This window comes from Hyaena hyaena, unplaced genomic scaffold, assembly GCF_003009895.1.
Source record: "Hyaena hyaena isolate Hyena2069 unplaced genomic scaffold, ASM300989v1 scaffold_880, whole genome shotgun sequence".
In the NCBI taxonomy this organism is placed as follows: Eukaryota; Metazoa; Chordata; class Mammalia; order Carnivora; family Hyaenidae; genus Hyaena; species Hyaena hyaena.
In genome coordinates, this window is record NW_024081515.1 from 579,191 (window position 1) to 605,552 (window position 26,362).

The window sequence follows — 26,362 nt, forward strand, 5'->3', positions numbered from 1 at the left end:
AGGCATGAAATCAGAAAAGATGATCATCCAACTCAAGGTGGTAAAAAAAAAAGCTGCTAAATCCAGCGATATTTGAACTAAATTTAGAAAGCTAAGTTAATAAGGTAGAATTAGAAAAGGGAGGTGGTGTGAATAAAGAGGGATGGAGGGATGGATATAACTCAGCATCTAAGGAAATTTTATAAGATAGACATTTCAACAAAAAATTCCAAATATATTTTATTTGGGCTAGTGTTCCAACTGGGATTCAAGTAGAGAAACAATATAGCCTTATTGCCTTGGGCTCCTATTTAAAAAAAAAAAAAAGTCGTGACTCCCTCCCCTTTTTGATTCACCCAGGCAAAATTTCTGTTAATACTGAATTATTTTTCTTTATCTGTTGACTTTTTTTTTACATCAGGATGAAATTCATTTGAATAATATTCAAAAGGTTTCAAATTAATAGAAACTAAGATTCATTTCTGAATGAAGCCTAAACATTCTGATCTGTTCACAAAATCTTCAGATATATTCAAATTTAATTTTTTAAAATGAATAAAGAGAAAAATACTCATTCATTGAGCTAAAGAACCAGTCACCACAGCACATTCTTACAGAAGACCTTCTCCCCAATATTAAGGAGCCACCTAGGAGCTGTTTATCTGCTTCCCTTACAGCCACCCAGCTGTTACTTCCATTTGTGGTCTTAGTGCTAATTGCATAATGTCCCTAATTTATACCCGCTGGTAGATCTGATCACCACATTACCTAGAGGGTAAGCTTTAATTAGAGAAATTTCTGAACAAATTGTCTAAAGAGCTTGTTTAGCATGATTAAATGCAAGAGGGTTTTGCCTCCTTTTTTTTTTTTTTTTTTTTTAAGAATGAACACTTTATACTAAAACTTTGCAGATAAAAAACATCGGTTCTAATTAAGGCCCATCAAATGAGCAGCAACGTTACCCAAGAAAACCAATTGAATTCTGTTGTGTACAGCTGAAATGTATATGACTCAATGTTACATTTATTCAACAGCTTCTGGCATTTCTACTTCGCCTCTGTCAGAACTAACAAGGTGAAACGGCAAACTGATTGAAAAAGGATAAACTGTGAAAAGATGATACACTGATGTGAGATGCTAATTCAGCTGTGGCTTATGAAAAGAGATTAGAATCGCCTGCTTTCTCATCTGCACATCTCCCGGCACTCACACAAGCCAACATTAAATTAAACCTTCCATATTGCTCATAGGTAGCAAGATACCATGAGAATTAATATACAATCATTTCACATTCAACTGAAGTGCAGATGAGATAAATATCATAATAGGATCAACAAACAGAATCCAAAAAAACAATTAAGGTCAACTTCACTGTTTTGATGGAATACTTTGGCTAAATGTCAGTGTAATAATGAAATGCAATAAAATGTAATTGGGAGAGTTTAGAAAGCTCGGTCACTTCTTTATCAGCCTATGTGAAAAGTCTATTATTCTTAATCATTAGCCTTTTTTTTTGATACCCCCTTGGCTGGATCTTTGTTAGAAAATACATTAACTTTAGAAATTGTATTCACTGTTTGAATACATAAGCAGGACATAGTAAAGTGTGATTGATTATCATTCTTTTGAGTAAACCTTCGAAAAGGACTATCTTTTGTATCCTTATCACAAACTTTCTTTGTGAATATTAGCAGTGGCTGCACATTAAAATCACTTAAATTTTTTTTTAATGTTTATTTATTTTTGAGCCAGAGAGTGAGTGGGAGAGGGGCAGAGAGAAAGGGAGACACAGAATGCTAAGAAGGCTCCAGGATCTGAGCTGTCAGCACAGAGCCCAATGCAGGGCTTGAACCCACAGACCGTGAGATCATGACCTGAGCTGAAGTCGGACGCCCAACCAACTGAGCCACCCAGGTACCCCTAAAATCACTTTTTAGAAATGCCAATACTCATCCTAAACCAACTAAATCTGATTACCTAGAGGTTGATTACAGACATAAGAATTTTTGAACAGTGTTCCTCATACTTCTGATGTACAGTGAGTGTTGAAAAACCACCAAACTATATAATCATTGATTAAATGGCAATTTAAATAGTAATCTTTAATTGGAACTCTCGATTGAGAGTTAAAGTACCAAGGTTATCATCCTATCCTGGCCACTATTTTATGAGGTGACCTCAGGCAAATCACTTCACTTCTTCCGGATCCTATGATGGGTAATCGTTTATGGTTTTTTTAAGCTAAGGAATTAATTTTATCATACATCCCTTACCTCTATGTGTGCACTACCCCAAAGAGTAGAGTGTACAATTTTCACATACTTTTATGTTCCCTTGTCATTAGGATACAATCTGTGCTGAAGTAAGTGGGAAGTAGAGAGATACTGTGCCTGGCAACAAGCTCAGCAGTACTTAATCCAGCCTCTGCCTTTACCAATATGTGGCCTTCTCCCTTGTCCATCATGGAAACATCATGGGTAGCAGGGATGTTGCAACTCTGTTTACTCAGGGGTGTAAAAGGACAACCAAATTTAGAATAGGCTGGGCATGTATGAAAATTAAGCACCTAATAAATTATTATTCATTATCTGAGCATTCATTGACTCACAGACTCACTTATGGTTTGATGAATTCAATGATTCATCCATTCATTCATTCATCTGATGCTTCACTCATTCTTTCATTCAACAAATATATATTTACCAGGTAGCAGGGCAAGCAGCAGGCCTACAGCATCAGAGCCCCCAGTGAGACTCAGCCCCCTCTGCCTATAGTAATGAACCACTCATTAATATCACACGCCCTTAAATGGTTTCACTTCTTTACCTCTCAAGTTTCCCTAGATTAATGGACATCAATTCTAGGCCCTTTGGAGGAAATATTGGAAAAAAGAAGCTATCCTTCCTCTGGGGTTGCTCATAAAATAAGATATCAATGCTAAGCAGCAAGCAGCCATTATGTCACCAGGAAGAAAGAGCTTCTTGAAACTGAGTCAATGAAGAGGAGACCCACGTGATAGAAAAAGTAAGACTGATACCATATGACATTGATTGAACCCAGGATCCAACTATACCTGCAGCTGAATTTGTACTTTTCATGTACGTGAGCCAATATATTTCCTTGTTTGGCTTAAATAAGTTGATTTATCATTTGCAAATAAAACGTATATAACAAATACTTCTTTAATATCTTATCCCTTAAAAAGTTACATCATTATGACTCCTTGCTTTTCACTAAAATTAATCACTCACTCATTCATTCATTCATTCATTCATTCATTCTAATAAGACACAGGTTTAATATAAAACGATGACTTTCTTTAGTACTCATCTGAATAGTATAGGCGACCTTAAAATGTATTGGCCAGCCCAGGTTGCCATAACAAAATATGACAGACCAGGTGGCTTAAAAAATAAAAATTGATTTCTCAGTTCTGGAGGCTAAGAAGTGCAAGATCAAGGTGCCGGCTCATTCAGTTCTTGGCGAGAGCCCTCTTATTGCTTTGCAGATAGCTGCTGTCTCACTGTGTGCTCACATGGCCTTTCCTCAGTGAGTGTGTGTGAAGAGATCTCCATTTTCTTACATGCCCACAAGTCCCACCATGAATTCCTTACCCTCATGAACCTAATCTAACCCTAACTAACTCCCAGAGACTCCATCTTTAAATATCATCACATTGGGGCTTCAAAGCATGAATTTTGGGTGGACACATTTAGTCCATAACAGATATATGCACAGTATCAAACATATGAGGAGTTTTTTAAATTCAATTTAAAAATTTTTATAGGCGACATCTGATTCTTGGTTTCCCCTCAAGTTTTGATTTCATGGTTTGTGAGATAGAGCACTGCATTGGGCTCTGCACTGAGCACAGTGCCTGCTTGGGATTCTCTCTCCTTCTCTCTCTGCCCCTCTCCCGCTCTTTCTCAAAATAAATAAACCTTAAAAAATAAAATAAAATAAAATAAAATAAAATTTCTGTCTGTGCATCATGTAATTTATTTTTTGTGACATTCCATCTTCCCCCTATAAAAAGATAAATGGTCAAGAAACTATCTTATCTAAAAGAGATTTAGAAAGTTTGGACTCTATATATCTAAAATTAGTTTAATATATCAGGGTAAATTAATCTTTAGATTTTTTTTGCATCTTTTATAGGTAATAATATAGATGTAATTGCAAAAGCTATGTAGTTTTATGTTATTTTTCCATTTTATATCTTAAGAATTTTTTTTATTATTTCAAGATCTTGTCTTGGTGGTAATTAAAAAAAATAAATTTGGTCTATAAGACACTGAACTGGTGTGCCAAAGTTTACATCCTCAATTTATTTTGGAACATTTTAACAATTACAAATGACGCTGTGAGGAACAGCCCTTTAGTATTTACATTTGCTCATGTTCAAGATTATTTGTTTTATTTTACTAATCAAAATATTATGAGTTTATTTGAAGTGTGTATATATTCTAAAATGGTAAATTGATTTATAGTGCAATCAATGATATATGTTGTTCCTTATATCATCAACCTTTACCACCTCTGGGTGTTATTTTTAAGATTTGCTGATATTAAAGAATACATATTCACAGTCAATGATGGAAAGAGCATAGAAATGTATAAAGAACTAAGTAAAAGTTAGCCATAATTGCACCATCCTTATACCTTCTCTTATTGCTTTTTATAAATTTGATTTTATGAAATTAGTATCATACTGAATATACAACATTGACTTTATTTAAAAAAATAACAGTCGGGGCACCTGGGTGGCTCAGTGGTTAAGTGGCTGACTTCGGCTCAGGTCATGATCTCCTAGTTTGTGGGTTTGAGCCTCACATCAGGCTCTGTGCTGACAGCTCAGAGCTTGGAGCCTGCTTCAGTTTCTGTATCTCCCTCTTTCGCCACCCCTCCCCCACTCCTGCTCTGTCTGTCTCTCTCTCTGTCTCTCTCTCTCAAAATTAAATAAACATTAAATTTTTTTAAAAAAATAAGTCTACTAAGACATTTTTCCATTAAATCAATTAGTTTAAAGTCCATCATTAAATTATTGTGATTATTAAATTTCATAATTGTGACCAAAATTAAAACACTTTTCTTGGTTAGAAGCTGTTTTTAATTCTAGTTCTCACAAATGTTACAATGAGAATTAATTAAAAATTTTTTAAATGTTTTATTTATTTCAGAGAGAGAGACACACACACACATAGGGCGAGCAGCGGAGGGTCAGAGAGAGAGGGAGATACAGGATCTGAAACAGGCTCCAGGCTCTGAGCTCACTGTCAGCACAGAGCCTGACGTGAGGCTTGAACCCACAAGCCGTGAGATCATGACCTGAGCCGAAGTCAGATGATTAACAACCGAGCTACCCAGACGCCCCTACAATGAGAATTTTTTAAGGTATTTTAGCAACACATTTCAATCATTTATTAAAAATAAATTTTTAGGGACACTTGAGTGGCTCAGTCGGTTAAGCATGAGACTTCAGCTCAGGTTGAGATCTCACAGTTCATGGGTTTGAGCCCTGCATCAGGCTCTGCAGGAAAAGCTGCTCTGGATTCTGTGTCTCCCTCTCTCTCTGACTCTCCTCCCACTTGCACTCTCTTTCTCTCAAAAATTAAAATAAAACATTAAAAAATCTTTATAAAACAGTTTTTGGATTGAATTATATAGTTATATTCTGAATTCTTGATATATCAAATAGAAATTATCATTCAGAAAATCTTAGTATACTTTTTTTTTGGACAATCAACCAACTCAAGAGTTGGAAGAACACAGAAAGAAAACACTCTAGTCACTGTTAAATACAACACATGTATATAATATATTAAAATGACTTCCTAAAAAGCCTTACATTAATCCTCTTTTTTAAAATTATTGTTGTAGGCACTAAAAATACGTGAACATATGGACACACCAAAAGCATGAAAAATAAACAACAGTAGCTATCAAAACAAAGCATGTCATATACGCCTAATTATTTACCCAATAATCAGTTTTAGTGGTCATATTAGAACAAGCCATGAAATTTTAGGTAGAGCATTTGGTAGAATTTCACACACAAACTAACATGAAAATATTTCATATGACAAGTTGTCAAATCAAATTGTGTTAAAAGAGTCTCCCGTTAATCAAAACAGAGCCACTTTCATAGCTAAGCCTCTACTAAGTAGGTATTTCACAGCATAATGATCATTGTTTTTAATTCTTTCTTTGCTAACAGAAACTATATGGAAACAATTCCAGGGACTATTTAGAAGTCCCTAAAAAGACAACCAGGAGTAATGAGAGAATCAGATGAGACAGTTTTAGATGCAAGTGACAAACACACAGTTCTCTGAATTCATGTAAGCAAGAGCTCTCGGAATGTTGCCAAATCCAGGCATGTCTGCATCCAAAGGTTCACCTGATGTCACTGGGATCGCTTTCCTCTCTCTCTCCAGCCCCCTACCCTCCCTCCCTCTTGTCTTTCTCTCCATCTCTCTCTGTGCTCTTATTTCCTTGGTTAAAGCTTCATTCTTAGTGATTTTTTTCTCAGCAATAGTAAAATACAAGGCTATTGGCCATGTTCCTTGTGGTCCTAAGTGAGAGAAGACATAGAGTTGTAACAAGTGATGATTCTGGCCCGGCCCAGCTAGAGTATACCAGGCCCTATCTCCATCTCCATATATTCCTACAGGGTGTGACTGAGTCATCTATTCCTGATGTGCCTAAGGAGATGGTGTAAGGAACGGAAAGTGGTGAGACTATCCCTTAGCACACAGATGGAGAGGATGGTTTCTAAAAAAAAAAAAAAGAAAGAAAGAAAGAAAAGAAAAAAAAAGAAAAACAAACAAAAAACCCCAAAAATAATAAACCCCCCCAAACAGAAACAAAATCCCAGAAGGAAGACTGAAGTGAGAGGGTGGGTGTGGCTGGAGGAGCTGAAAACACAGAGTTCTGGAGCTAGATGGAACAGTGAGGCATAAAGTTTGTCTTTGGAACCAAGGCCAGCACACAGCACACTCCGCTCTCATTCTCTCTCTCTCTCTCTCTCTCTCCCTCTCTCATCCCAAACAGCCTCTGCACTGTCAGCACAGAGCAGGATACGGGGCCTGAACTCACGAACCACGAGATAATGACCTGAGCTGAAATCTGACTGAGCCACCAAGTGCCCCTCTTCTCTCATTTTCAAGAGTATTCCATGCTCCAGATATTTTTGGCATCCCTTTTTTCTCTCATAATTTACCTGCTCTTTGTCTTCCATTCATTCAGGGTCTTACTTCCTAATAAAATAATAAAATTGTAAATAGGCTCTAAGAAATCATAGGGGCCCTTCAGTCGGAACCTCTATGCATTGCCTTAGAAACCTTTTCAACTGATTTCAGCCGTCATTTACTGAGTATCTACTAAATGCTAGCACCTTGCCCAGCACCATGGGAGAGAAGAGAAAGAAAGAACGTGGGTTTCCAAGAAGTTCATGTATAGAGATCAGAGTAAGGTCATAAACTAACCTGATAAGGGATCATTTTAGTGTTGCAATGATGAGAAAGTAGTGATTAATTCTGCCAAGGAGAGTCAGAGATGGCCTCATGCAGGAGCTGACATCTATAAAGGAGGATCTGGAGTGTGGAAAGGGTATATTAGCGAGAGAGAAAAACATAACAAAGCAGACAAAACAGAAAGTGCTGGGTATTCAGGAGAGTTGGCAGGTGACATTAGCTTGTGAGTAGCACAGGTCTGCTAAGCTGATGGAGAAGCCATTGAGGCAAATTGTCAGTGACCCCTTTAAACATACAGAATCTAAAGTGCCAATCCTTTAAAATACTTAAGATAGTTTCTTTCTGCAAAAATTAGATCTGGGTCAGCTAACTCCCTGTAAAGTCTTAGGCTTTCCATGCTCACTGGTCCCTGTCACAACTCTATTAGAACATGAAATAAATCAGCCATAGAAAATATGGAAATAAATGGCAATGGCTGTGTTCCAATAAAACTTTATTTACAAAACTAATCAGCCATTCTCCAGGTCATCAGTTTGCTGACCCCTGAATTATGTTAAGACAGTAGTTGGATTAGAAACTTCTGCTCAGGAGAGGGAGAAAATAGCATAATGTTATAGAGCCATAATTCAGGCCAAAATACGGCATGTCTGTTTTTTGATATACCCACATGCACAAGACTTTTAATGTGCTTAAAGTAATTTTTCATAATATTTCAAACTATATATAATAAACAACATAGTAATTTTTTCAACTTACTAATTATTAAAATACAACTTTCCATACATTTTTAGTTAGAAAGGATTAGGTATACTTTGACAGCAATAAGAGGTTTCAAGCCCCTCTCTTAAAGTGTTCTTTTGTCTTATCTTCCCCTGTGGTAAACCTAGAAAATACTTTTCAGTAAAAATCACTTTCCCATCTGTTACGGATGTCCCAGATTTGCATTGTATTCCCCTGATGTGTTACTAACTTTCTTTTTCTTTTTCTTTTCTTTTCTTTTCTTTTCTTTTCTTTTCTTTTCTTTTCTTTTCTTTTCTTTTCTGTTCTTTTCTGTTCTTTTCTGTTCTTTTCTGTTCTTTTCGTTTCGTTTCGTTTCTTTCTTTTCGTTTCTTTGCTTTTTTCTCTTTCTCTCTCTCTCTCTCTCTTTCTTTCTTTCCCTTTTAAAAAATCTGTACAGGATGACAGAGAAGGAAAAAATAGAACTTTCTGGGAAATAAGGTGTAAGAAGTTTGAGTGGCAAAGAGATCAATGTAGTTTTCCTTAGAGTTTCCTGGACAAAGCACAGAAAATGCAGATAAGTGGGTTTGCTTGTCAGAGAGCGATTCAAGTTGTGTCTACACAATGCTATCATAGCTGGGAACACTGGCTTGATTTTTTTCCCCACTTACTCAAATAACTACTTTGACAAATTTTCCCACTCAATTGACCTTTGTTAGAGGTTGTAAAGATGCAACCTGAAATACCTTTGAGACCACTTTTTTTGTTGTTGATTCTTTGTTTTTGTCCAAACAGTGGCAAACAATTTAACTAAGGGCTTTATTTATTCTTTTTGTCCCTTGTGACTTTCGTTTTCATTTAGATGTTACAATATTTTCTGGTTTCCTTATCTCACTTCCATCTGCTACTTTCCCCAAAATAGTTTCACTTGAGATTTAGTCATGGCTTTCTCTGTGTTAGCCACATGAATTCTTCTATATCCTGCTTCATTTTGTTGTTGATTTGCTAATTGTCCTAAGTGAAAAATGCCTGAGTAATTAATCCTGCTTTCTAGGATGCTATTCTATTCTATTGAGTTTCCTCAATAGTTTTGAGAGTGTGGTCAGATTAAAGTGCGTGGGTAAATTTAGTATGATGATCATGCTGAACTTTGCAGATTTAAGAAGTTTGTCTAGAAATTCTTGGTACTTAAGGAAGAATATAATAATATAAACTTTCTAATGTATGAACAATGCATTACTTAAATTTTCTGCAAAAGGGTTAAATCTTACTTATGAGCAAGATTATTTTTTCAAATGTTAAATTATTATATATTAATATATTATAGATGTATGGTCAACCAGAGCAGCATTTTTCCCAGCTCCTACATATGGAAAAGTTTTCCTAAAATATATATTTGCCTTTTCCACTGGTCACCTTATTAGCAAGCCGATAATCAATATCCCTTCTTGTAGTACCATTTTGTAGGTTAATTAAAGAACTAGTAGCCTAATTCAAGGTCATTATTTTAGAGTGCCTTCTGAATTTCCCTATTCATCTCTTTCCTTTGGGTTCCCTTTGTGATTTTGATATAATCCATCCTGGCATTTCTATTTTAATGATGTGTTTATGGATTTCTATAATCCTTAAGTGGTGAACTTTTCAAAAGCCAGGGTCATGTTTATTAATTTTTGAACTTTTGGTGCCTAGAACTGCAGCTGGCAACCTGGAGGTAATTAATTTCCAAATGCATACATGGCTAGTACAATGTATTGGTCAGACTATTAACATTTCCCAGTCTTTGGGGACAGGTACTAGAATTTGATCATTTGGTTACAAGGTAAATCTACATTTAGATACAGAGAGGTAAATGAGAAAAGAGAAGTTATTTCTGTAATTGAAAGGTGCTCAGTAGTTGCCATAGTGTCATTTGAGAGGCTGAGGTTGTTCTAGCTTTATTATTTATTATTTGTTATTGATTATTATTTATTATTTCTGTGCAGATGAGAAGTCCTTCAAATCCTGATCCACTCCACTGCAAGTTGTAAATGGAGAGCTACAGGTTGAAAGGTTTCTTAACCAGTTCACCACTGATTTAATTCCTGAACACGGACTATGTGAACTTAATTATCTTGAGACCTTTCAAAGGACGCTGACATTCTGTGATTTAAAACAGCTACTGCTATACATAACTGACATTTCAGAATAGAAAGAATGCAATTCACATTAGTACTGTATATTTTGCCAACAGATTTACTTTTCTTAAAGATTTTATTCTACTTCTAGTTAGTTAACATACAGTGTTATATAGTTTCAGTTGTACAAATGTAGTGATTCAACAATGCCATACATCACCTGGTGTTTATCACAAGTGCACTCCTTAAACATTATCACCTAGTACTGGCTAGTTAGGATGGAATATATCTTCATAGCTAAGAGCAAAGGATCAGACAGTATGAGTTCTGAGTTCAAATCCTGACTCTTACGTTTACCAAGTATGTGCCCACTGAGTACTAGTCATGTAAAGTGAGTTGGTAAAATAAATCAATACCCGTATGATATGGTGTTGTCAAGATTCAATGTGACATATTCAACAAATAGCCATTGAGTGCTCATCATGGCTTCAAAGGAGAACAAGAAGACAGACAAGGTCTTTCTCATCAAGGAGTCTATATCCTATTGACCCTCTAGAGTTAATACATCTAGAGACTGAGGATAGTGCTAGACACGAAGCAATCATTTTGGTGTTATTAGTACAAATGAATAAATCACTCTGTCCTCTAATCATGCATTACAGATCACTCTTATAGCACAAGTCCAAGATAGTCAACAGAAATCTGCAGTGCTAAAGTTTTATATTGTTTTCTGGAAAGGGATGTAGCCAGATGCTGCAGATATCTTGGACTTCAGGTGTTAGGGGGACTTAAAATGCCAGGAAATATTAGGAAAATCAACCCCCAACCTTTTAACTTACTGACAGTTTTTTCCCTGGTTGCATCATCTTCCTTCCATCTGTACTTCCCCATCAGAAGGTCCTCACCAACCATGGGTGGGAGGATATCCTTTGGGGAAAGCACGTGGACCAAGGTGTGGTATTGCACTTTCCCAGACTTTCTTTATTTGGCAAAGAAATTCAGTTTGCATTTTTGAGGTTGATAGGAAGCAATACTTAACTTCATAACCTTGACTCATATTCTTTCTCTTAATTGTTCTAACAACTAATATGTATATTGCCTGATTGAAAAGAGGCTTTATTTGACCCAGACATGAAGACTCCCAATATTCCCTTAGTCTTCAAATCATAAACAATCAAATGCTTGGAATGTGTACCTTACAAGAAAACAATAAAATAAACGTAATAACCTTTTATGGGTAAACAATCAATAGCCTACTAAAAGTTAAACTAGAATATCTCTTTTGATTTTTGTAGAGGGACAAAGCTTTATTTTGTATGTTTAGGATTTTCCAGTAGAGCTGGAATAATTATAGAATATATTTTGGAGATAATATATTCAGGAATAAAATAATGTGCAATAATTCAACTTGATAAATAGGTTAATTGTAATAATGCCTGGTTCCACCAAGAGTTTTGAAATTTAGAAAAACTCATAGTATTTATGTTTGTCACTTAAAGAATTTAAGGAGATTATTAATATTCAGAAACACGTACGAATTTCCTTTGAGGGGATATAATTTAGTGGCTATAAAATAACCATTGGCATTGAAACTCGGCAAACTTAGTTTAAATCTGGCTCTTCCCACTTACTTGTTATATGACTTTAGAGAAATGATTTAATCTTGATTTTTTTCTTATCTGAAAAATAGGGCTAATGATATTGAATGCTTTAGTAGTACACCAAAGTATTCCGCAAAGATAATGGAGAGCAAAGGAATTGGATGATACATAACCACTATCTGAGAAGATTTTTAAAAAATTACAAAATAGCAGGGCATCTGGGTGTCTCAGTTGGTTAAGCTTCTGACTTCGGCTCAGGTCACGATCTTACGATTTGTGAGCTGAGGCCCTGCGTTGGGCTCTGTGCTGACAGCTCAGAACCTGGAGGCTCCTTCAAATTCTGTGTCTCCTCTTCTCTTTGCCCCTCCCATGCTCATGCTCTGTTTCTCTGTCTCTCAGTAATAAATAAAATGTTTAAAAAAGTAAAAAAAAAAAATACCTATACCTCCAAACCCTAACTTTCTGATATAATTGGCTCTGGGTTAGTCTGGGACTGCAGTATATGTGCATTTGTTTGTTTGTTTGTTTGTTTAAATCCAGATAGACATAGCCCCTACCTTTATGGAGTGGGCATCATAGTAGATGATACAGATGATGTAAGTAATGAAATATATTGAATAGGAGATTTGGTGTCAAACAGACTTGTCATGACTGGTACTCCCTGTGTGTCCTTGGATAATAACCTAATTTCCCCCAGTCTCAATTTTCCCATTGTATAAAGTAGGCACTAAAGCCAATGCCTTTTAGCTTCAACACAGTGATTTAGGACTGCCAGATAGGAGGGGTTCCCTAAATAATATTATTCTCCATAACTAAAAACTGTTATTGCTTGTAGTTTTGCCTCAAAAAGATGCCATGGCTCTGATTCTCTGGGTCTACAAATATCTATCATCCAGCTACAATACTTAAAGATGTATAATATAACTTTCCAAGGTCAAGAAAAGGTCTCAAAGGTTAAGAAAAATCACATTCTATCTCATCAGTATGGGCGGGGGGCAGTTCTAGGCTTCTTTCCAGTGCCAACTCACTATGAGAAGGAAAACCAACAAAAGCAGATAAAAAAGAGCCATTTTAACCCAATATCCTAGGCCGGATACTCCCCTTGCACCCTTTTGGCTTCTATAATCTTGTTTGCCTCTTGATCAGCTGACTGCCACATAGCACAACCGATAAGTGCTCCCCCTTCTTTTCCCTTGAGCCCTGAAATCTCGCCCATCTGTGCAGCCATTAGAAAGTTAACAAGTACTGGGAGCTGGCCAAGCATAAAAGTAGGCCAGAGCCAGGGCTGGGGACTCAGCCTTTGGAGAGGACTCCACTGGGCCAGCACTGGGGCAGAATAAATAGTCTTCTCTGATTCCCTGAGTGTGTGTTGCTTGTCTCCTCCTGGGCACCAAGTATTTGTTCTATACCTACTAATGTCTGTACATCTTTCTATAAAATATATCCATCACTCATGGAATTTGACGTGTTCATAATTGATCTATATTTCAATATACAGATGTAGCTAAATAGCATTTTTTTATGATTTTAGTTTTAGTAACCACTGTGTGTGTTTTACACTTTCACCTTACACCTTGTTGTATGTGATGGTGTCAAAAATGTTGGTAAGCATGGAGAAAAAAGTGACCCAGCAGATGCCATCATCCATATCAATTTCAATTCAAGTTCTACTTTATTTTAGCCTAATACTTAGAAACCTAGGGGTGCTTTATATAGGCTCTTGGTTCTTAATTAAAATACCACATTGCCTAGAGAAAAAAAATCTACTTTTCCATGTGTTTCTCCTTTCCAGAACATTAAGATTATAGCTCTTGGCCTAAGAGTTTAACCTTATATAAGCAGAGGGTGATTTTCACCATATCCAATCTGGTATTTACCATTTGTGGCAGGTTCCAATTGTCAATGAAATTTCTTGGAATATATGAAAGAAAGATATTGGCATATAAAATGCTCCTGATTTATGGTACAAGACCTTCGTTTTGAAATTATCTTGAGGGACAGTTTGGCTTAATTGTTATTTTTCTCTTGATTTTCTACCTTAATGTGGTTAAAATAAACACTTTAATTTGAGCAATTAATTAAAAATTAAGGACCTGTTTTCTCTGCGTGAAGGCATAATTAAAGGTACAATTCCTCAGTTCTTTTCCTTTTTTCAGGCTGTTTCATTTGGCCCAAATCAGAACATAAGTACAAATACTAAAAGAAGCCTCTTTATCGTGAAAATATAAGATATGATTATGGAATATGAAGCCTATTCCCAAAGCTTTACATAAAATTCGGAATTGTGATTCACCTTCAAGTGAGCTAAGAAACAATCTTCTACCCTTGTTTCAGAAATCAGGTTCTGCTGACCTTAATTTCATAACAGTAGAAGTTGAGATTTACAGGTCGGGGTTGACTAATCATTTCACCCAGAGTCCCATTTTTACGTTATTTTCCCCCTAGGTGAGACCTTTCCTAAACTACGTTTGGATTGAGGCTTATTCTTCCAGGAATACCATATTCATTATATAACTACTATTCTATTCCATTTCATTAAACCCAGAATGAACTCAGTACTCTCTGCCACCTGGACATAAAACATTTGTTCAGCCTCAGTTTTTCACCTGCATTATTTTCTACTTGAGCCAGAAGCCCTGAATGTGTTCCATGCATTCTTCATCCTGTACCATTCCATATATCCTTCTCCTTGTTTGGACAGACCCCCCTCCTACTCCATATCTGGGCAGAACAGACAAAATGCCAGATCTTCCTCAGAGCCTTTTCTGATCATGAATTATTATAAATTTTCTTGTCCTTTTATTTTGTTATTTTTTTGTTGACTTTTCAATTAATCTTTACTGTTTAATTAGTCCATACCGTTATATAGTTTCATGTGTCTGCTTTTTTTCTCTTCAATTACATTGAAAATTATTTGACTGTAGATGTAGCAATACTTTTTCCCTAAACTCACAGAGCAGAAATCTTTTCTTTTTTTTATGTTGATTTATTTATTTTGAGAGAGAGAGAGAGAGAAGGAGATAGAGAGCATGAGCTAGGGAGTGCGAAAAGAGAGGGAAAGAGAATCCCAAGCAGGCTCCACATTGTTAGCACAGAGCCTGACACCATGTTGATCCCACAAACTACAAGATCAAGACCTGAGCTGAAATCAGGAGTTGGATGCTCAATTGACTCAGCCATGCAAGCATCCCCAAAACCTTTTTTTTTTTCAACAGACTTTTATCAAGCACTTCCAGGAACTCTGCTAGATGTCCAGGATGCATCAGAGAATAGGGTATGCCCTATTTGCAAAGATGTAAGAATTGCTGCTTTCGTTTCATAGTTTGCTCAATTTCAGAAGAATGAAAGGTTCAGATAAGTTTTACTAGGCAAGTAATTATGACACACTCAATGAAGTATTCAGTTCATTATTAGTGAGTCTTATCAGTTTGGCTTATTGTCAGAAGCCCCTGGAAGGAAGGAGGAAATAAAACTAATAGTTACAGAAAAACACATATTTATATAATTGTTTTCATTTAAATTTCACCATAGATCTTGCAAGGTATTTATTTTAGTAAAAATTAAAAGGTAAATGTATCTGAGAGTAGATGGCCTACCAGAAAAGTCTTGGTCTGTCTGTCCATATCATTGAAAGTAATTTCTTATTCAGTGACAAATGACATCTATGTTTTCTGAAGTCAGTTCTAATTATCTGGAATATCTGGCATGAGGAAGAGGTTTTGACTCAAATAAAACACAAATTAGCCTCTCAATTAGTTAACCATAATTTTGGTTGAACATTGGTATATTGTTTTCCAATAATTCTCTAATTCTTTGCTACTTCCTGGGAATTCTACAATTCCATTCAATTCTGACACTGCTGGGAGTTAGAGCAGACCATGCAGGTAAAGGGTGAATTCAGTCCCACAAGACCACCCTCACTTCAGATGCCAGCCACAGGGTCCCCAAGCAACCAGTACTTCTGCCTGGCTGACTATAAATTCTGAAGTTCCTTTGACCCACTCACCTTGTCCAAGCATGACAATTCACTAAAGGACTCATAGAACTCAGGAATGCTCCATACTAATAATTACAATTTTATTATGAAGGATGCAATTCAAGAAATGCCAACTGGAAGAAATGTGTAAGGCAATGCATGTGTATGTGGGTAGGTGGAGGGACATAGAGAGCTTTTGTGCCATCTTCTGGCATTCTACCTTCCCAGCATATTAATGTGTTCACCAACCTAGAACCTCCCCACCCCCAGCCTTCTTTGTTCAAATGTTTCTATTGAAAATTCATGATGATAGCATGACTAATTGAATCATTAGCTATTAGTGACTGATCTCAATTTCCAGAGTCTCTCCCCTCCTCAGAATCAGGGCTGAACGTTCTAACCTTCTAATTGGTTGGTTGGTTTTTCTGGCAACAAACTTCCATTCTAAAGGTTTCAAGGACCCAACAAGGGTCATCTCATTAGCATCAACCCAGGTATGGTCAAAAGGGATTCATTATGAATAGAAAAAGATACTCCTGTCACTCAGGAAATTCCAAGTGTATTAGGATATCTGTGCCAGTAACCAAGACAAAAGCCAAATACATATATGATATTTATATATATGATCATATTACAGTTGGAAATACTAAGGAGCTTATAATCCAATGGTTAGGCTTCTCTGGTAATTTAATTGAGCTGATTTAATTTATCTAGAGTGGAACCCCATCATGGACACTTTTTAAAGGCTGTCCAAGTAATTCTAATGTACACCTAGGGTTGAAACTATTTTTTAAATACAGCAGGAGTGAGAATATTACACATTTGATAGTCAGTTGTCAAGTGTTTGTTGAACTATGGTCCATGCGCTATGCTGGATGTTTAGGAGATAGCAGTAAACCAGGCACATTCCTTTTCATATGGAGCTTTAGTCCAATAGGAAAGTCATAGATTACACATATATGGCAAAGAGAATGGAGCTGTGGAGGTAAGGAAGTGAAGGGTAGGGTCAGAAGTTGTTCCTTTAGGAAAAGACATTGATGGGAAATCTGAAAGAACAAATAAGAGTTAAAGAAAAGCATGAGGATTGTTTTTCTTTTTAAAATTTTTTTAAGTTAATTTATTTATTCTTGAGAGATGGAGAGAGTGAGGGAGGAACAGAGAGAGGGAGAGAGAGAACCTCAACTAGGCTCTACACTGTCTGCATAGAGCCCTGTGTGGGGCAAGAAGATTGTTTTTCTTGGCACTCACTTTTCAAGTGAGGTTCACGGGAATAGTAGCATCAGCACCACTGAAGAGTTGTTAAAAATACAAAATATCAAGCCCACTGAATCAGAATCTACATTGTTCATAGGTGAGCCCTATACAAAATCAAGTTTGAGAAGTACAGCTTTTGGTAAGTCCTCCAAAAGGAACTGCTTATAATTTCCCCAGTGAGATCCCTAAGGCAGCTTTGCTTCCTGTCCTTAAGTGAACTAATCATACAAATATTCCTATAATTCCATAAGCTACCCAAGGACATTACCACTAAAATTACTTTTGCTTAAACTAGTAAGATTCACATTCTATTGTCTCTATGATAAGTACCTAAGTAACAAACAAGACATTCCATTCCCAAATTGCCAGGAAACAATGACTAAAACTGAAATTACATCTCACATTTTTTTTTAAATGTTTTATTTATTTCTAGGAGACAGAGAGAGAGACAGCGTGAGCAGGGGAGGGTCGGGGAGAGAGGGAGTCACAGACCGAAACAGGCTCCAGGCTCTGAGCTGGCAGTCAGCACAGAGCCCGACGCGGGGCTCGAACCCACGAACCGCGAGATCATGACCTAAGCAAAAGTCGGACGCTTAACCGACTAAGCCACCCAGGCGCCCCTCATCTCACATTTTTAATTCAGTATTCAATAATGTATTTCTAGCATGTCACACATGATCTGAAATGTTGTTCCTTTCCTTCATAACTTAAGACATATATAGTTTAAAACCAATTAGTTTTGACTGGTACTCAGAATTTTGTGCTTTTGGTTAGCTAAATAATTTCTATCTTTTCTTCAAATGTTTAGTTTAGGAAAGTAATTACCTATTTACTTATGAGTTAATTACCTATTATGCAGAACATCCCCAAAATAATAACTTAGGACAACACTTACTATCTCACATTTTTTGTTGGCCAAGCTCAGGATTGGTTTAATTGGGTTATTTTTACCTTCTGAGGTTGCAGTCAAGATGCTGACTAGAGAATAGCAGTCATGTGAAGGCTTGCCTGGGGTTCAAGGATCTGATTCCAAGAAGATTCATCCCTATGGCTGATGCATCAATGCTGGTGGTTGGCATGAGCCCTTACTTACTCACCACATGGACTTCTCCATAAGTATTCTTGAATATCTTTATGTCATGGACTCTGAGAAGTGATCCATGTGATAGAGGCTGAAGCTACAAGATTCTTTTTGAGCTAACCTTACAAGTCATTCTCTGTCAGTTCTGAAATATCCTATTGATTGCCAGGTTAGCCCTGTTCAATGGAGAAGAGGGAGACCAATAGGGATGTAATGTGACTACCAGAAGAGAGAACCACTGGAATAATCTTAAATGCTAGCTAACACCAAGTTCATATTTCATACTGTTTCACATTTCTTCTTCCAACTATGTTTTTTTTTTAAATAATGAGAACCAAGTGTAATAATATATCAAAAATCCTCCAAAGATAGTGACTTCCTTGAAAATCATAGTTGGTAACACTGTATGATGGGTATTTTAATATGTATATATAATAATGCTAATAATATAATATCTGACATTAATACATAATAATATATGGATGACAAGCACTATTCTAAAGGCTTTCTATATATAAATGAAGTTAATTTTCATGACAAATCTATGAGGTAGATATTATTTTTCTCCCTATTTTGTAGAGAGTCACAGGGAGATTAAGGAAGCAATGTTATTATTTTCTCTCTTCTTTATATTAAAATTCCTAACTACTATGACTAAATACATAGGTGGTAGAAACAAAGGGTTAAAGACTAACAATGAGGATGGTAAGAATATGGAATGTTTAAGGATTAAGGATCATTTCTATTTACTGAGATCCAATGTTGGAGAGTAAGTGTGCAGGTGCAAGAAATTAAAAGAACATAGTTTTAGCCATCAGTATATTTGAAATATAACCAATTAAAGAAGAAACAATTCAAAACATTATTATTTTGTGTCAGTTTTAAAAATGTTCAACAAATCATAGCACATGTTTTTAGATTAGTTTATTCAACAAATATAATTGAAAACCTACTGTATGCTAGGTACTCTTGAAGAACCTGTGATATATATAGCAGTGAATCAACCAAAAAAAAATTCTTGCCTGCATGGGATTTATATTCTAATGGGAAAGAGACAAATATTAAGCTAGATAAATTAGTAAAGTATATGTAGATTGCATATTGATAAAAGCTAATGCTAAAGAATTAAGCAAAGGATAGGGGTAAGAAATATCAATGTGGGGGAAAGGGAGGTGATAGAGATCCAAGGAAGATTTTACTGGGCTGGTGACTATTGACTGAATACCCAGAGGATGTGAGAGAGCTAGATCTGGAAGAAAAGCATTTCAGGCAGAAGGAACAGCAAGCACAAAGGCTCAGAGGCATGCATAGGTAGAACAATTCTGAGGAACAACAAATGGTCAGTGGGATTAAAACAGAGCAAATAAGGAGGGAGAAATAAGAAATGGATTTAGAGAGTTAACGTGTGGCAGAGTAAGCACAGATCATGTGAGACATTGAGGGTTGTCAGTACTTACTGTGACCACTCTGGCTGCTGGGATGAGAATATACTAAAGAGAAACAAAGGTAGAAGCAATAAGCCCGTTTTACCATTGTAGTAATCCAGGAAAGTGGTGGTTATGCTTGGTCCAGGATAGTAGCAGGGAGTTACCAGGGGCATATTGAGAAGTGGTAGAGTATGTCACAGAAGGAATGGAATACCCAATACAAGATAGCTCACCTTAAAAACAACAACAACAACAACAACAACAACAACAACAACATGATCATGATGTTTAAGGGAGTAAATTAAACAGACGTGGTCAACAGCTATGAACCACTGGTATCCTGATAAGAGAATCAGTATTCACTTAAGATTGCTGTTTGATGGTTTTGGAAAGTACCCAAGCCAGTACCTACAAAAAGAAGCTGATTTTTAAGAAAGGAATTTTATGTCCTACTGAGTTACTGGCACGAAGTTCAGAAAGAAATATAAAGAATTTAAAAAGAAAAGGGTACTCTGAAGGTTTAGAGTAATGTTCTTTAAAAAAATATGCTAACTGACTGATGATCAAAGAAAAAGTTGGCAAATTCTCCTGGCAGTCAAATAAAAAGAAAAAAAAAGATCAGAGAATTGATTTGTTAAATAAGGTAAACGTATTCCTAGAATTTTCAACTAGCTATTTACAGACACATATTCAAATGTCAAGCCAAAATTAAAGTGGATATCAATAATTTCTCTCTAGAATGCAAACACACATAATGTATGGAACAAAGGAATGTGTATCAATAGCACTAGTCTCAGGGTTGTGAGAGATTCACTGCCTGATGTTGACATCTCCATAATGGTCAAAAACAAAATATCTTGCTAGTGGGGGAGATTAGACTCTTCCAAAATGATCATTCCGTCTACAATCATTTGATCGTCTGTGAACCAAATGCTAATGAATTATTTCAAACACTTTTTAAATGTTTTTCCTCTTTCAACATATGCAATCAATAAGTCTAAAATGGGATAACATTCTAAAATTGAGTATCTAGACCTGGAAAGAATCACAGAGATAATTTAATCCATCTTCCTTTACCCCCACCCATTTGACAGAAGAGAGTGGATAGAAGTGAAGCAATTTGCTTAATGTACATGACTAGCTAGTTCCAATGTTGGTAGTGAAAAGCAGAGAACTCTTTCAGTATTTATATCTTTATCTTACTCTTTTATAACCACAGTTTTCAAAAATTGATTTGTGATGTTCTTTTTCCATTAAATCGTGGAAAATGCATATGTTTTCCATTTGGAATCACATCGGAGTCTATCCACAGTTCTGGAGGCCAGGTGAAAGGGAAATGTGTGAGGATGTCATTTCCCTCTCTGGCTATGGAAGTGCAAATCCAAGGCCACCTCACTCTTGCAGTGAAAGGCAGACATCCCTAGAATCACATTCAGACAAGTCTGTTTCTTTCACATTTGTATCCTCAATGCCACACAGAACCTGGGGCATACAAGATACTCAGTACAATGTTGCTAAATCAATGAGTAAATTTTTTTTTTTTTAATTTTAGAAAGAGAAAGAGAGATAAAATGCTTACAAGTGAGTCGGGGATAGGTGCAGAGGGAGAGAAAGAGAGAATCTCAAGCAGGTGCCATGCTCAGCACACAGCCCCATGTGGGGCTCAATCCCATGATCCTGGGATCATGATTTGAGCCAAAATTGAGAGTTGGATGCTCAACCAACTGAGCCACCCAGGCGCCCCACAAGTAGATTTTTCTTTCCGTGATGTCACCTGAACCAGAAAACCTTAACATAGGGTAGGTCACAGGAACTAAACAAGAGCTTTAACTTTCAGGGCCTTCTAGAAGACAAATTTATCCTGGTTGAGGTGGGAGTAGAGGCTTTGAAAGGAAGACTTCAGTGATGGTACTGGACTCTACCTTAGCCTAGACTAAGACATAGGTAAAAGGAAAGATAAAGAATGTGTGGTGAAAGCCTCCTCCAGATGTAAGAAGAGAGGAAAGTGAGTGCTGATGAGAAGGAATAAATGAAACGATATGGGAAGAAAATCAAACCCAAGTTGCTATTTCTTTTAACATTTCCTGTAAGGTACTTTCCTCCTATGGTATGTAGGTTAAAAATGCCTTTTTAGGCCAGTGTATTCTGAAATTCTGGTTCTTATGAAATTCTACCTACTAAGCCATGCTCCTAATCCTTCAGTTAGTCAAAGGACTCTAAACCATCAGTTTCAAGAAGTGAAAAGGAAGTATGTGTGCCCCCCACCAACACAATAGGAACATGTACACACAGGTTATTTGCCACTATAGGTACACAACAGCAATTTACTTTTCACTGAAGATTGTTTTCAAAATAAAAATTTTCAAATGGTGAGTAGTAAGAATTCAAAATCCCTCCACTATGCCAGGGAGTTCACTTTAAAGTTTGATGCAAGGGACATTGTACTAGAGCTGCATGACTGCCTTTAAGTGTATTGCCAGGATGCAGTTGAACTTTGGAATGTTTAGCAATCATCTACATCCAACAATGGACAGGTAATAATTTACAGCCAATTAAGTGACTATAATTCAGTCCTTTTTATCTAATTTTTTAATTTTCTAAAAATTTTAGACAGATGAAGAGAGAATGAAATTGGGGGAGAGAGCAGAGAGAAGAAATCTTAAGTTGAGCCTGGAGCCACATGAGGGGCTTGAACCCACGACACTGGAATCATAACTTGAGCCAAAATCAAAATCAAAATCAAGAGTCAGGTGCTCAACCAACTGAGCTACCCAATTGTCGCTGAGTCCTTTTTAAAAATGAAAATTTTAAAAGTCAAGGTCATATTTTATGTGTTGTTCAAGTTCAGTTCATTTTTGATCAAAAGAGAAACATCTGTAGTCACTAACTTGAATCTCTTGAGCACACACAAGGATATGTGCACAAATATATACACAGATGTGTCCATAGAGTGGTCAACTGCTTACCTTTGTGCTTACTTCTTTGCCTAGAACCAGCCCTAGAATAAGGCACTTGCTTTGAGTGCGAAATTTAAGGGAAGAAAAAACTCATCAATTAAGATAAGGATCAGTAACATTGCTGAGCCATTATAAGGAGTCTGAAGTAAAAGAAAAACATCTATAACTTTTATCCTGTTTTAATTTAAAATGTAGAGATTTTCTTTATTATGGATTTTTTCAATACATTCAATTTTTAAAATTTTATATTTAAATATTATTTATTTTGATTGTTGAATTTTTAAATTAAAGTATAATTGACTTAAAAGATCTTATTAGTTTCAGATAATGGTAACTAGGTGTACAATGGGGATCATTTATAATGTAAGAAATTATTAAGTCACTGTGATGTACACCTAAGTACTGAATTTTTGATATGCCTTAAATTTTGCCCCTAAGGCAAGTGCCTCATTCATCTCATGCACCTTACCTTGGTATCAACCCCAACTCAATGATTCTGCTTTATCAAAGACAATGAAAGAAATATTCAAAGATTGAAATCTATTAGAGTGTTCTACACACTAAGGCATATTGGACTCTTTCTTCCTTAAGTTCACATTGAGTCCTTTGAGCTATTCTTTAACAAGACTAATCCTAATCTCAATCTATTAGACTCTTTTAAAATGTGAAGGCACACAAAAATGGCCTTCTCTTAAAGCAATTTATTTTCCTGTTGGACATTTATCCTAAGAAGATAATTATTACTATTTTTTAAATTAAATGTTGTTTTGTAAATTGAATTCTATGGAAATAAGGAGGAGCATCTTAGTAACTATAACCATCAAAATTCAGTCCTCACATTATTTTGTAAGGGTGTTGATGTTCTCAACCATGGCTGGCCATCAGAATCTTCTGATGGAATTTAAATAATATGAGTGTTGGGAATCAATATTTCAGAAATTTGTCTCTTTAGATCTAGGGTGGAACCCAGGTGTCCTTGTTCTTTAGAAGCTCCCTAGGAAATGTAGGGCTGAAAACCACAGCAGTCTACCACTTAGATGAAAAGGAGCGATCACTCCTCCTCGACTTCCTCCAACTCATGCAAGGAAAACTGCAAGTTAAAATACATTATTCAGTTTCATAAAGCAAGTCCTTTCTTTGCTTTTAAGCTTCTGCTGAAAATGGCAATGATTGTATTATTGTCAAAAAAAGATTATCTGGGGATTGACAATTTTTTCCTGGTTTGCTGGTTGGGTAGAAAAATTAGTTAAATATGGTGGTCCCCTGAAGCACTATGTGACAGGTGTTCTAGAAGCCAGAGAAATCTCAGTGAATTTTCTGAATTTTAACTCAGAGAAAACATTTAATTATCTTGTGAAACACTGTAATTAAAGATAACAATAATAGCACTTTACATCAAACATTTTGTGCTTGTGTTGCTATCTCTTTGAGGCCTCATGAAAATACCATGAAAAAAGGAGATAAATTTATGTGTCAATTTATGTATTTACAAACTTCAGTGACCTGTCCATACAAGTCTAGTACCAGCTATAGAAGACAAGCATTCTAATGTTAATATTATCCATTTAGCTTAATAAGTGCTACCATAATCATATCAGACTCTATGAAGTATGCTGTAAAGTATTTTAGTGGTTTAAAAAATATATATTAATGCCAAACAGGAGAGTTAAAAAAAAAAAACTACAAATGAACCAGATTTACATAATCTAATATTTCTATTGGGCTTTTAATTTGGTTAAAGATAAGACATTTTTCAAATTATTATTTTAGAATAAACATTCATTGGCTTAATGAAATTTTACTGAACCTGATGAACAGTTGATTTCAGGCACAAAAGCTGAGTCCTTCAGGAAGGGAGGAAAGCATGTGTGGTCCTGCCGGCTGTTTATTTGGGCAGAATCAGAAGCACTTTTAAGTCTGGCTCTATTCCCCATTTTTTAAACTGTTTTCCATTTATAAGCACATAATGGCCACAAGGAAATACTTCAGGTTTTGTACGCTACTCTGAATTGGTTCTTTCATGAGAAGATACCCTGGATTTGAAACCATCTCTTTAATGGAGAATAATTTTGATTCCAGGACCTATTATACTTATGAGCAAGACTCATGTGCCAAACACTGTGCTAAGAATTCTAGATTCAGAGATGAATAGGACATAGTACTTATTTTCACATGTATTTTTTCTAAGTCTCACAGAGATGACCTCTGTATGATGGGGCTAATCAATTTCACATTCAGGGTGGCTCCTGACTGCAGATTGGATTCTTACATGGATCAGCAGCAGCTCCTCTAATCATATATAAAGGGACCGAAGCCAGAGAATCATGATGTCCAAAGCAGAGTAACGTAAGGCTTGAGCACTGATCACTTTAAATGTTTCAAGGCTATGTACATCTGCTTATCTCATGTGGTGGTTTTGTTTTAAGTTAATAAAAATTAATAAAATTAGTAGCCATTATAGATATATATATATATATATATATGTATATGCATATACATATATAAATTTTAGGGGGGCCTGGGTGGCTCCATCGGTTGAGTGTCTGATTCTTGATTTCAGCTCAGATCACGATTCCAGGGTCATAGGATTGAGTCCCATGTCAGGCTGAGTGTGGAACCTGCTTGGGATTCTCTCTCCCCCTCTTCCCCTTTTCTAGCTTGCACTCTCTCTCTCTCAAGTAAAAAAAAAAAAATTAAAGTTTAAAAATGAGAGCGATATCTAAATTTTAGAACAAGAAGTATTGCCATCCTGCTTTCTAAATAACAAATTGATTCAATAAACCCCACCATTTGTCAAATAATGTCAGGAGCTTGATGCACAGAAATTAACCAACATAGGATATATTTATTTATTCAGAACTGATTTTTTTGAAATCTCTTTCTGAACTTGCGAGACTCTGTTAAACAAATTATTGTTGATGTGAGCCCTTTGAGTCGTAATCGAGTTTCATTGTAAATGCAGGTTTGACCATGTCTCTTGAGTTAGAAAATGCACATTGCCTACTCCATCTATAAAATTATCAGTAAGGAGAGCAAAAAGAAGGCATAAAATGTGAAACATTTTCACAGAAACCCACCATGCTATAGTCGTCCGGCATGTCATGTTGGATTCATTTCAACAAAAAAACGGCTTTCACAGAATGCCCACCAGACATGTTCCCACAGGCTGTTTTGCCATCTGTAGTATTAAAGAGTATCCATTATGGGTGCCTTGGGGCTAATCTTTCAGAATTGATTACAAAGTGTTCATGATACATTACCTCAAATGGAATTATTGGCTTTAATTAAAGGAAACAAAACAAAACAAAGCAAATCCCTCCAAACAGTAGCTTTAGTAAAGTGGAGACAAAGAGGAGATCATGCTATAGACTTTACATCTGGATTGAAAGAGCTCACACACATATCCGTTTATGATAGATCTCCATTAATAGAATATCTTTGACTAAATAATGGTTATAGAAAATTTATGCATAATGTAATCTACTCTAGACACCATTTTCTCCTTGATTTATGCAAAAGGACACATCTCAAAATCCGTAAGTATATAGCTCATAAAAAAGAAATGAGGAGGTCTCCTCTTTCTTAAATTTTGGCATTTAGCAGCAGTTGAAAACACATGGAAAATAGCCTACAAGTTCTGAAAACCTGTATTATGAATACATTGATTTCATCTAATTTAGGAACCAGAGAGTAAAGATCATAAGGATATTTTAAGTCATTTCCTTAGTTGTAACACCTTTCCTTTAGGTGTTCTGATTAGTAGCTATTCAAGTAAATTTTA

General features: G+C 36.0%; 1 protein-coding gene across 1 annotated transcript in view; it reads right to left on the reverse strand.

The window, feature by feature from the left end:
- LOC120222488 (zona pellucida sperm-binding protein 2-like) overlaps window positions 1–19,764 on the reverse strand; it is a 31,066-nt gene extending 11,302 nt beyond the window's left edge. Inside the window, exon 1 of the mRNA XM_039220334.1 lies at window positions 19,728–19,764. Coding sequence (XP_039076265.1) covers window positions 19,728–19,730 — 3 coding nt within the window. The 5' untranslated portion in view covers window positions 19,731–19,764. The remainder of the gene's footprint in view (window positions 1–19,727) is intronic.
- Window positions 19,765–26,362: the final 6,598 nt, after the last annotated feature.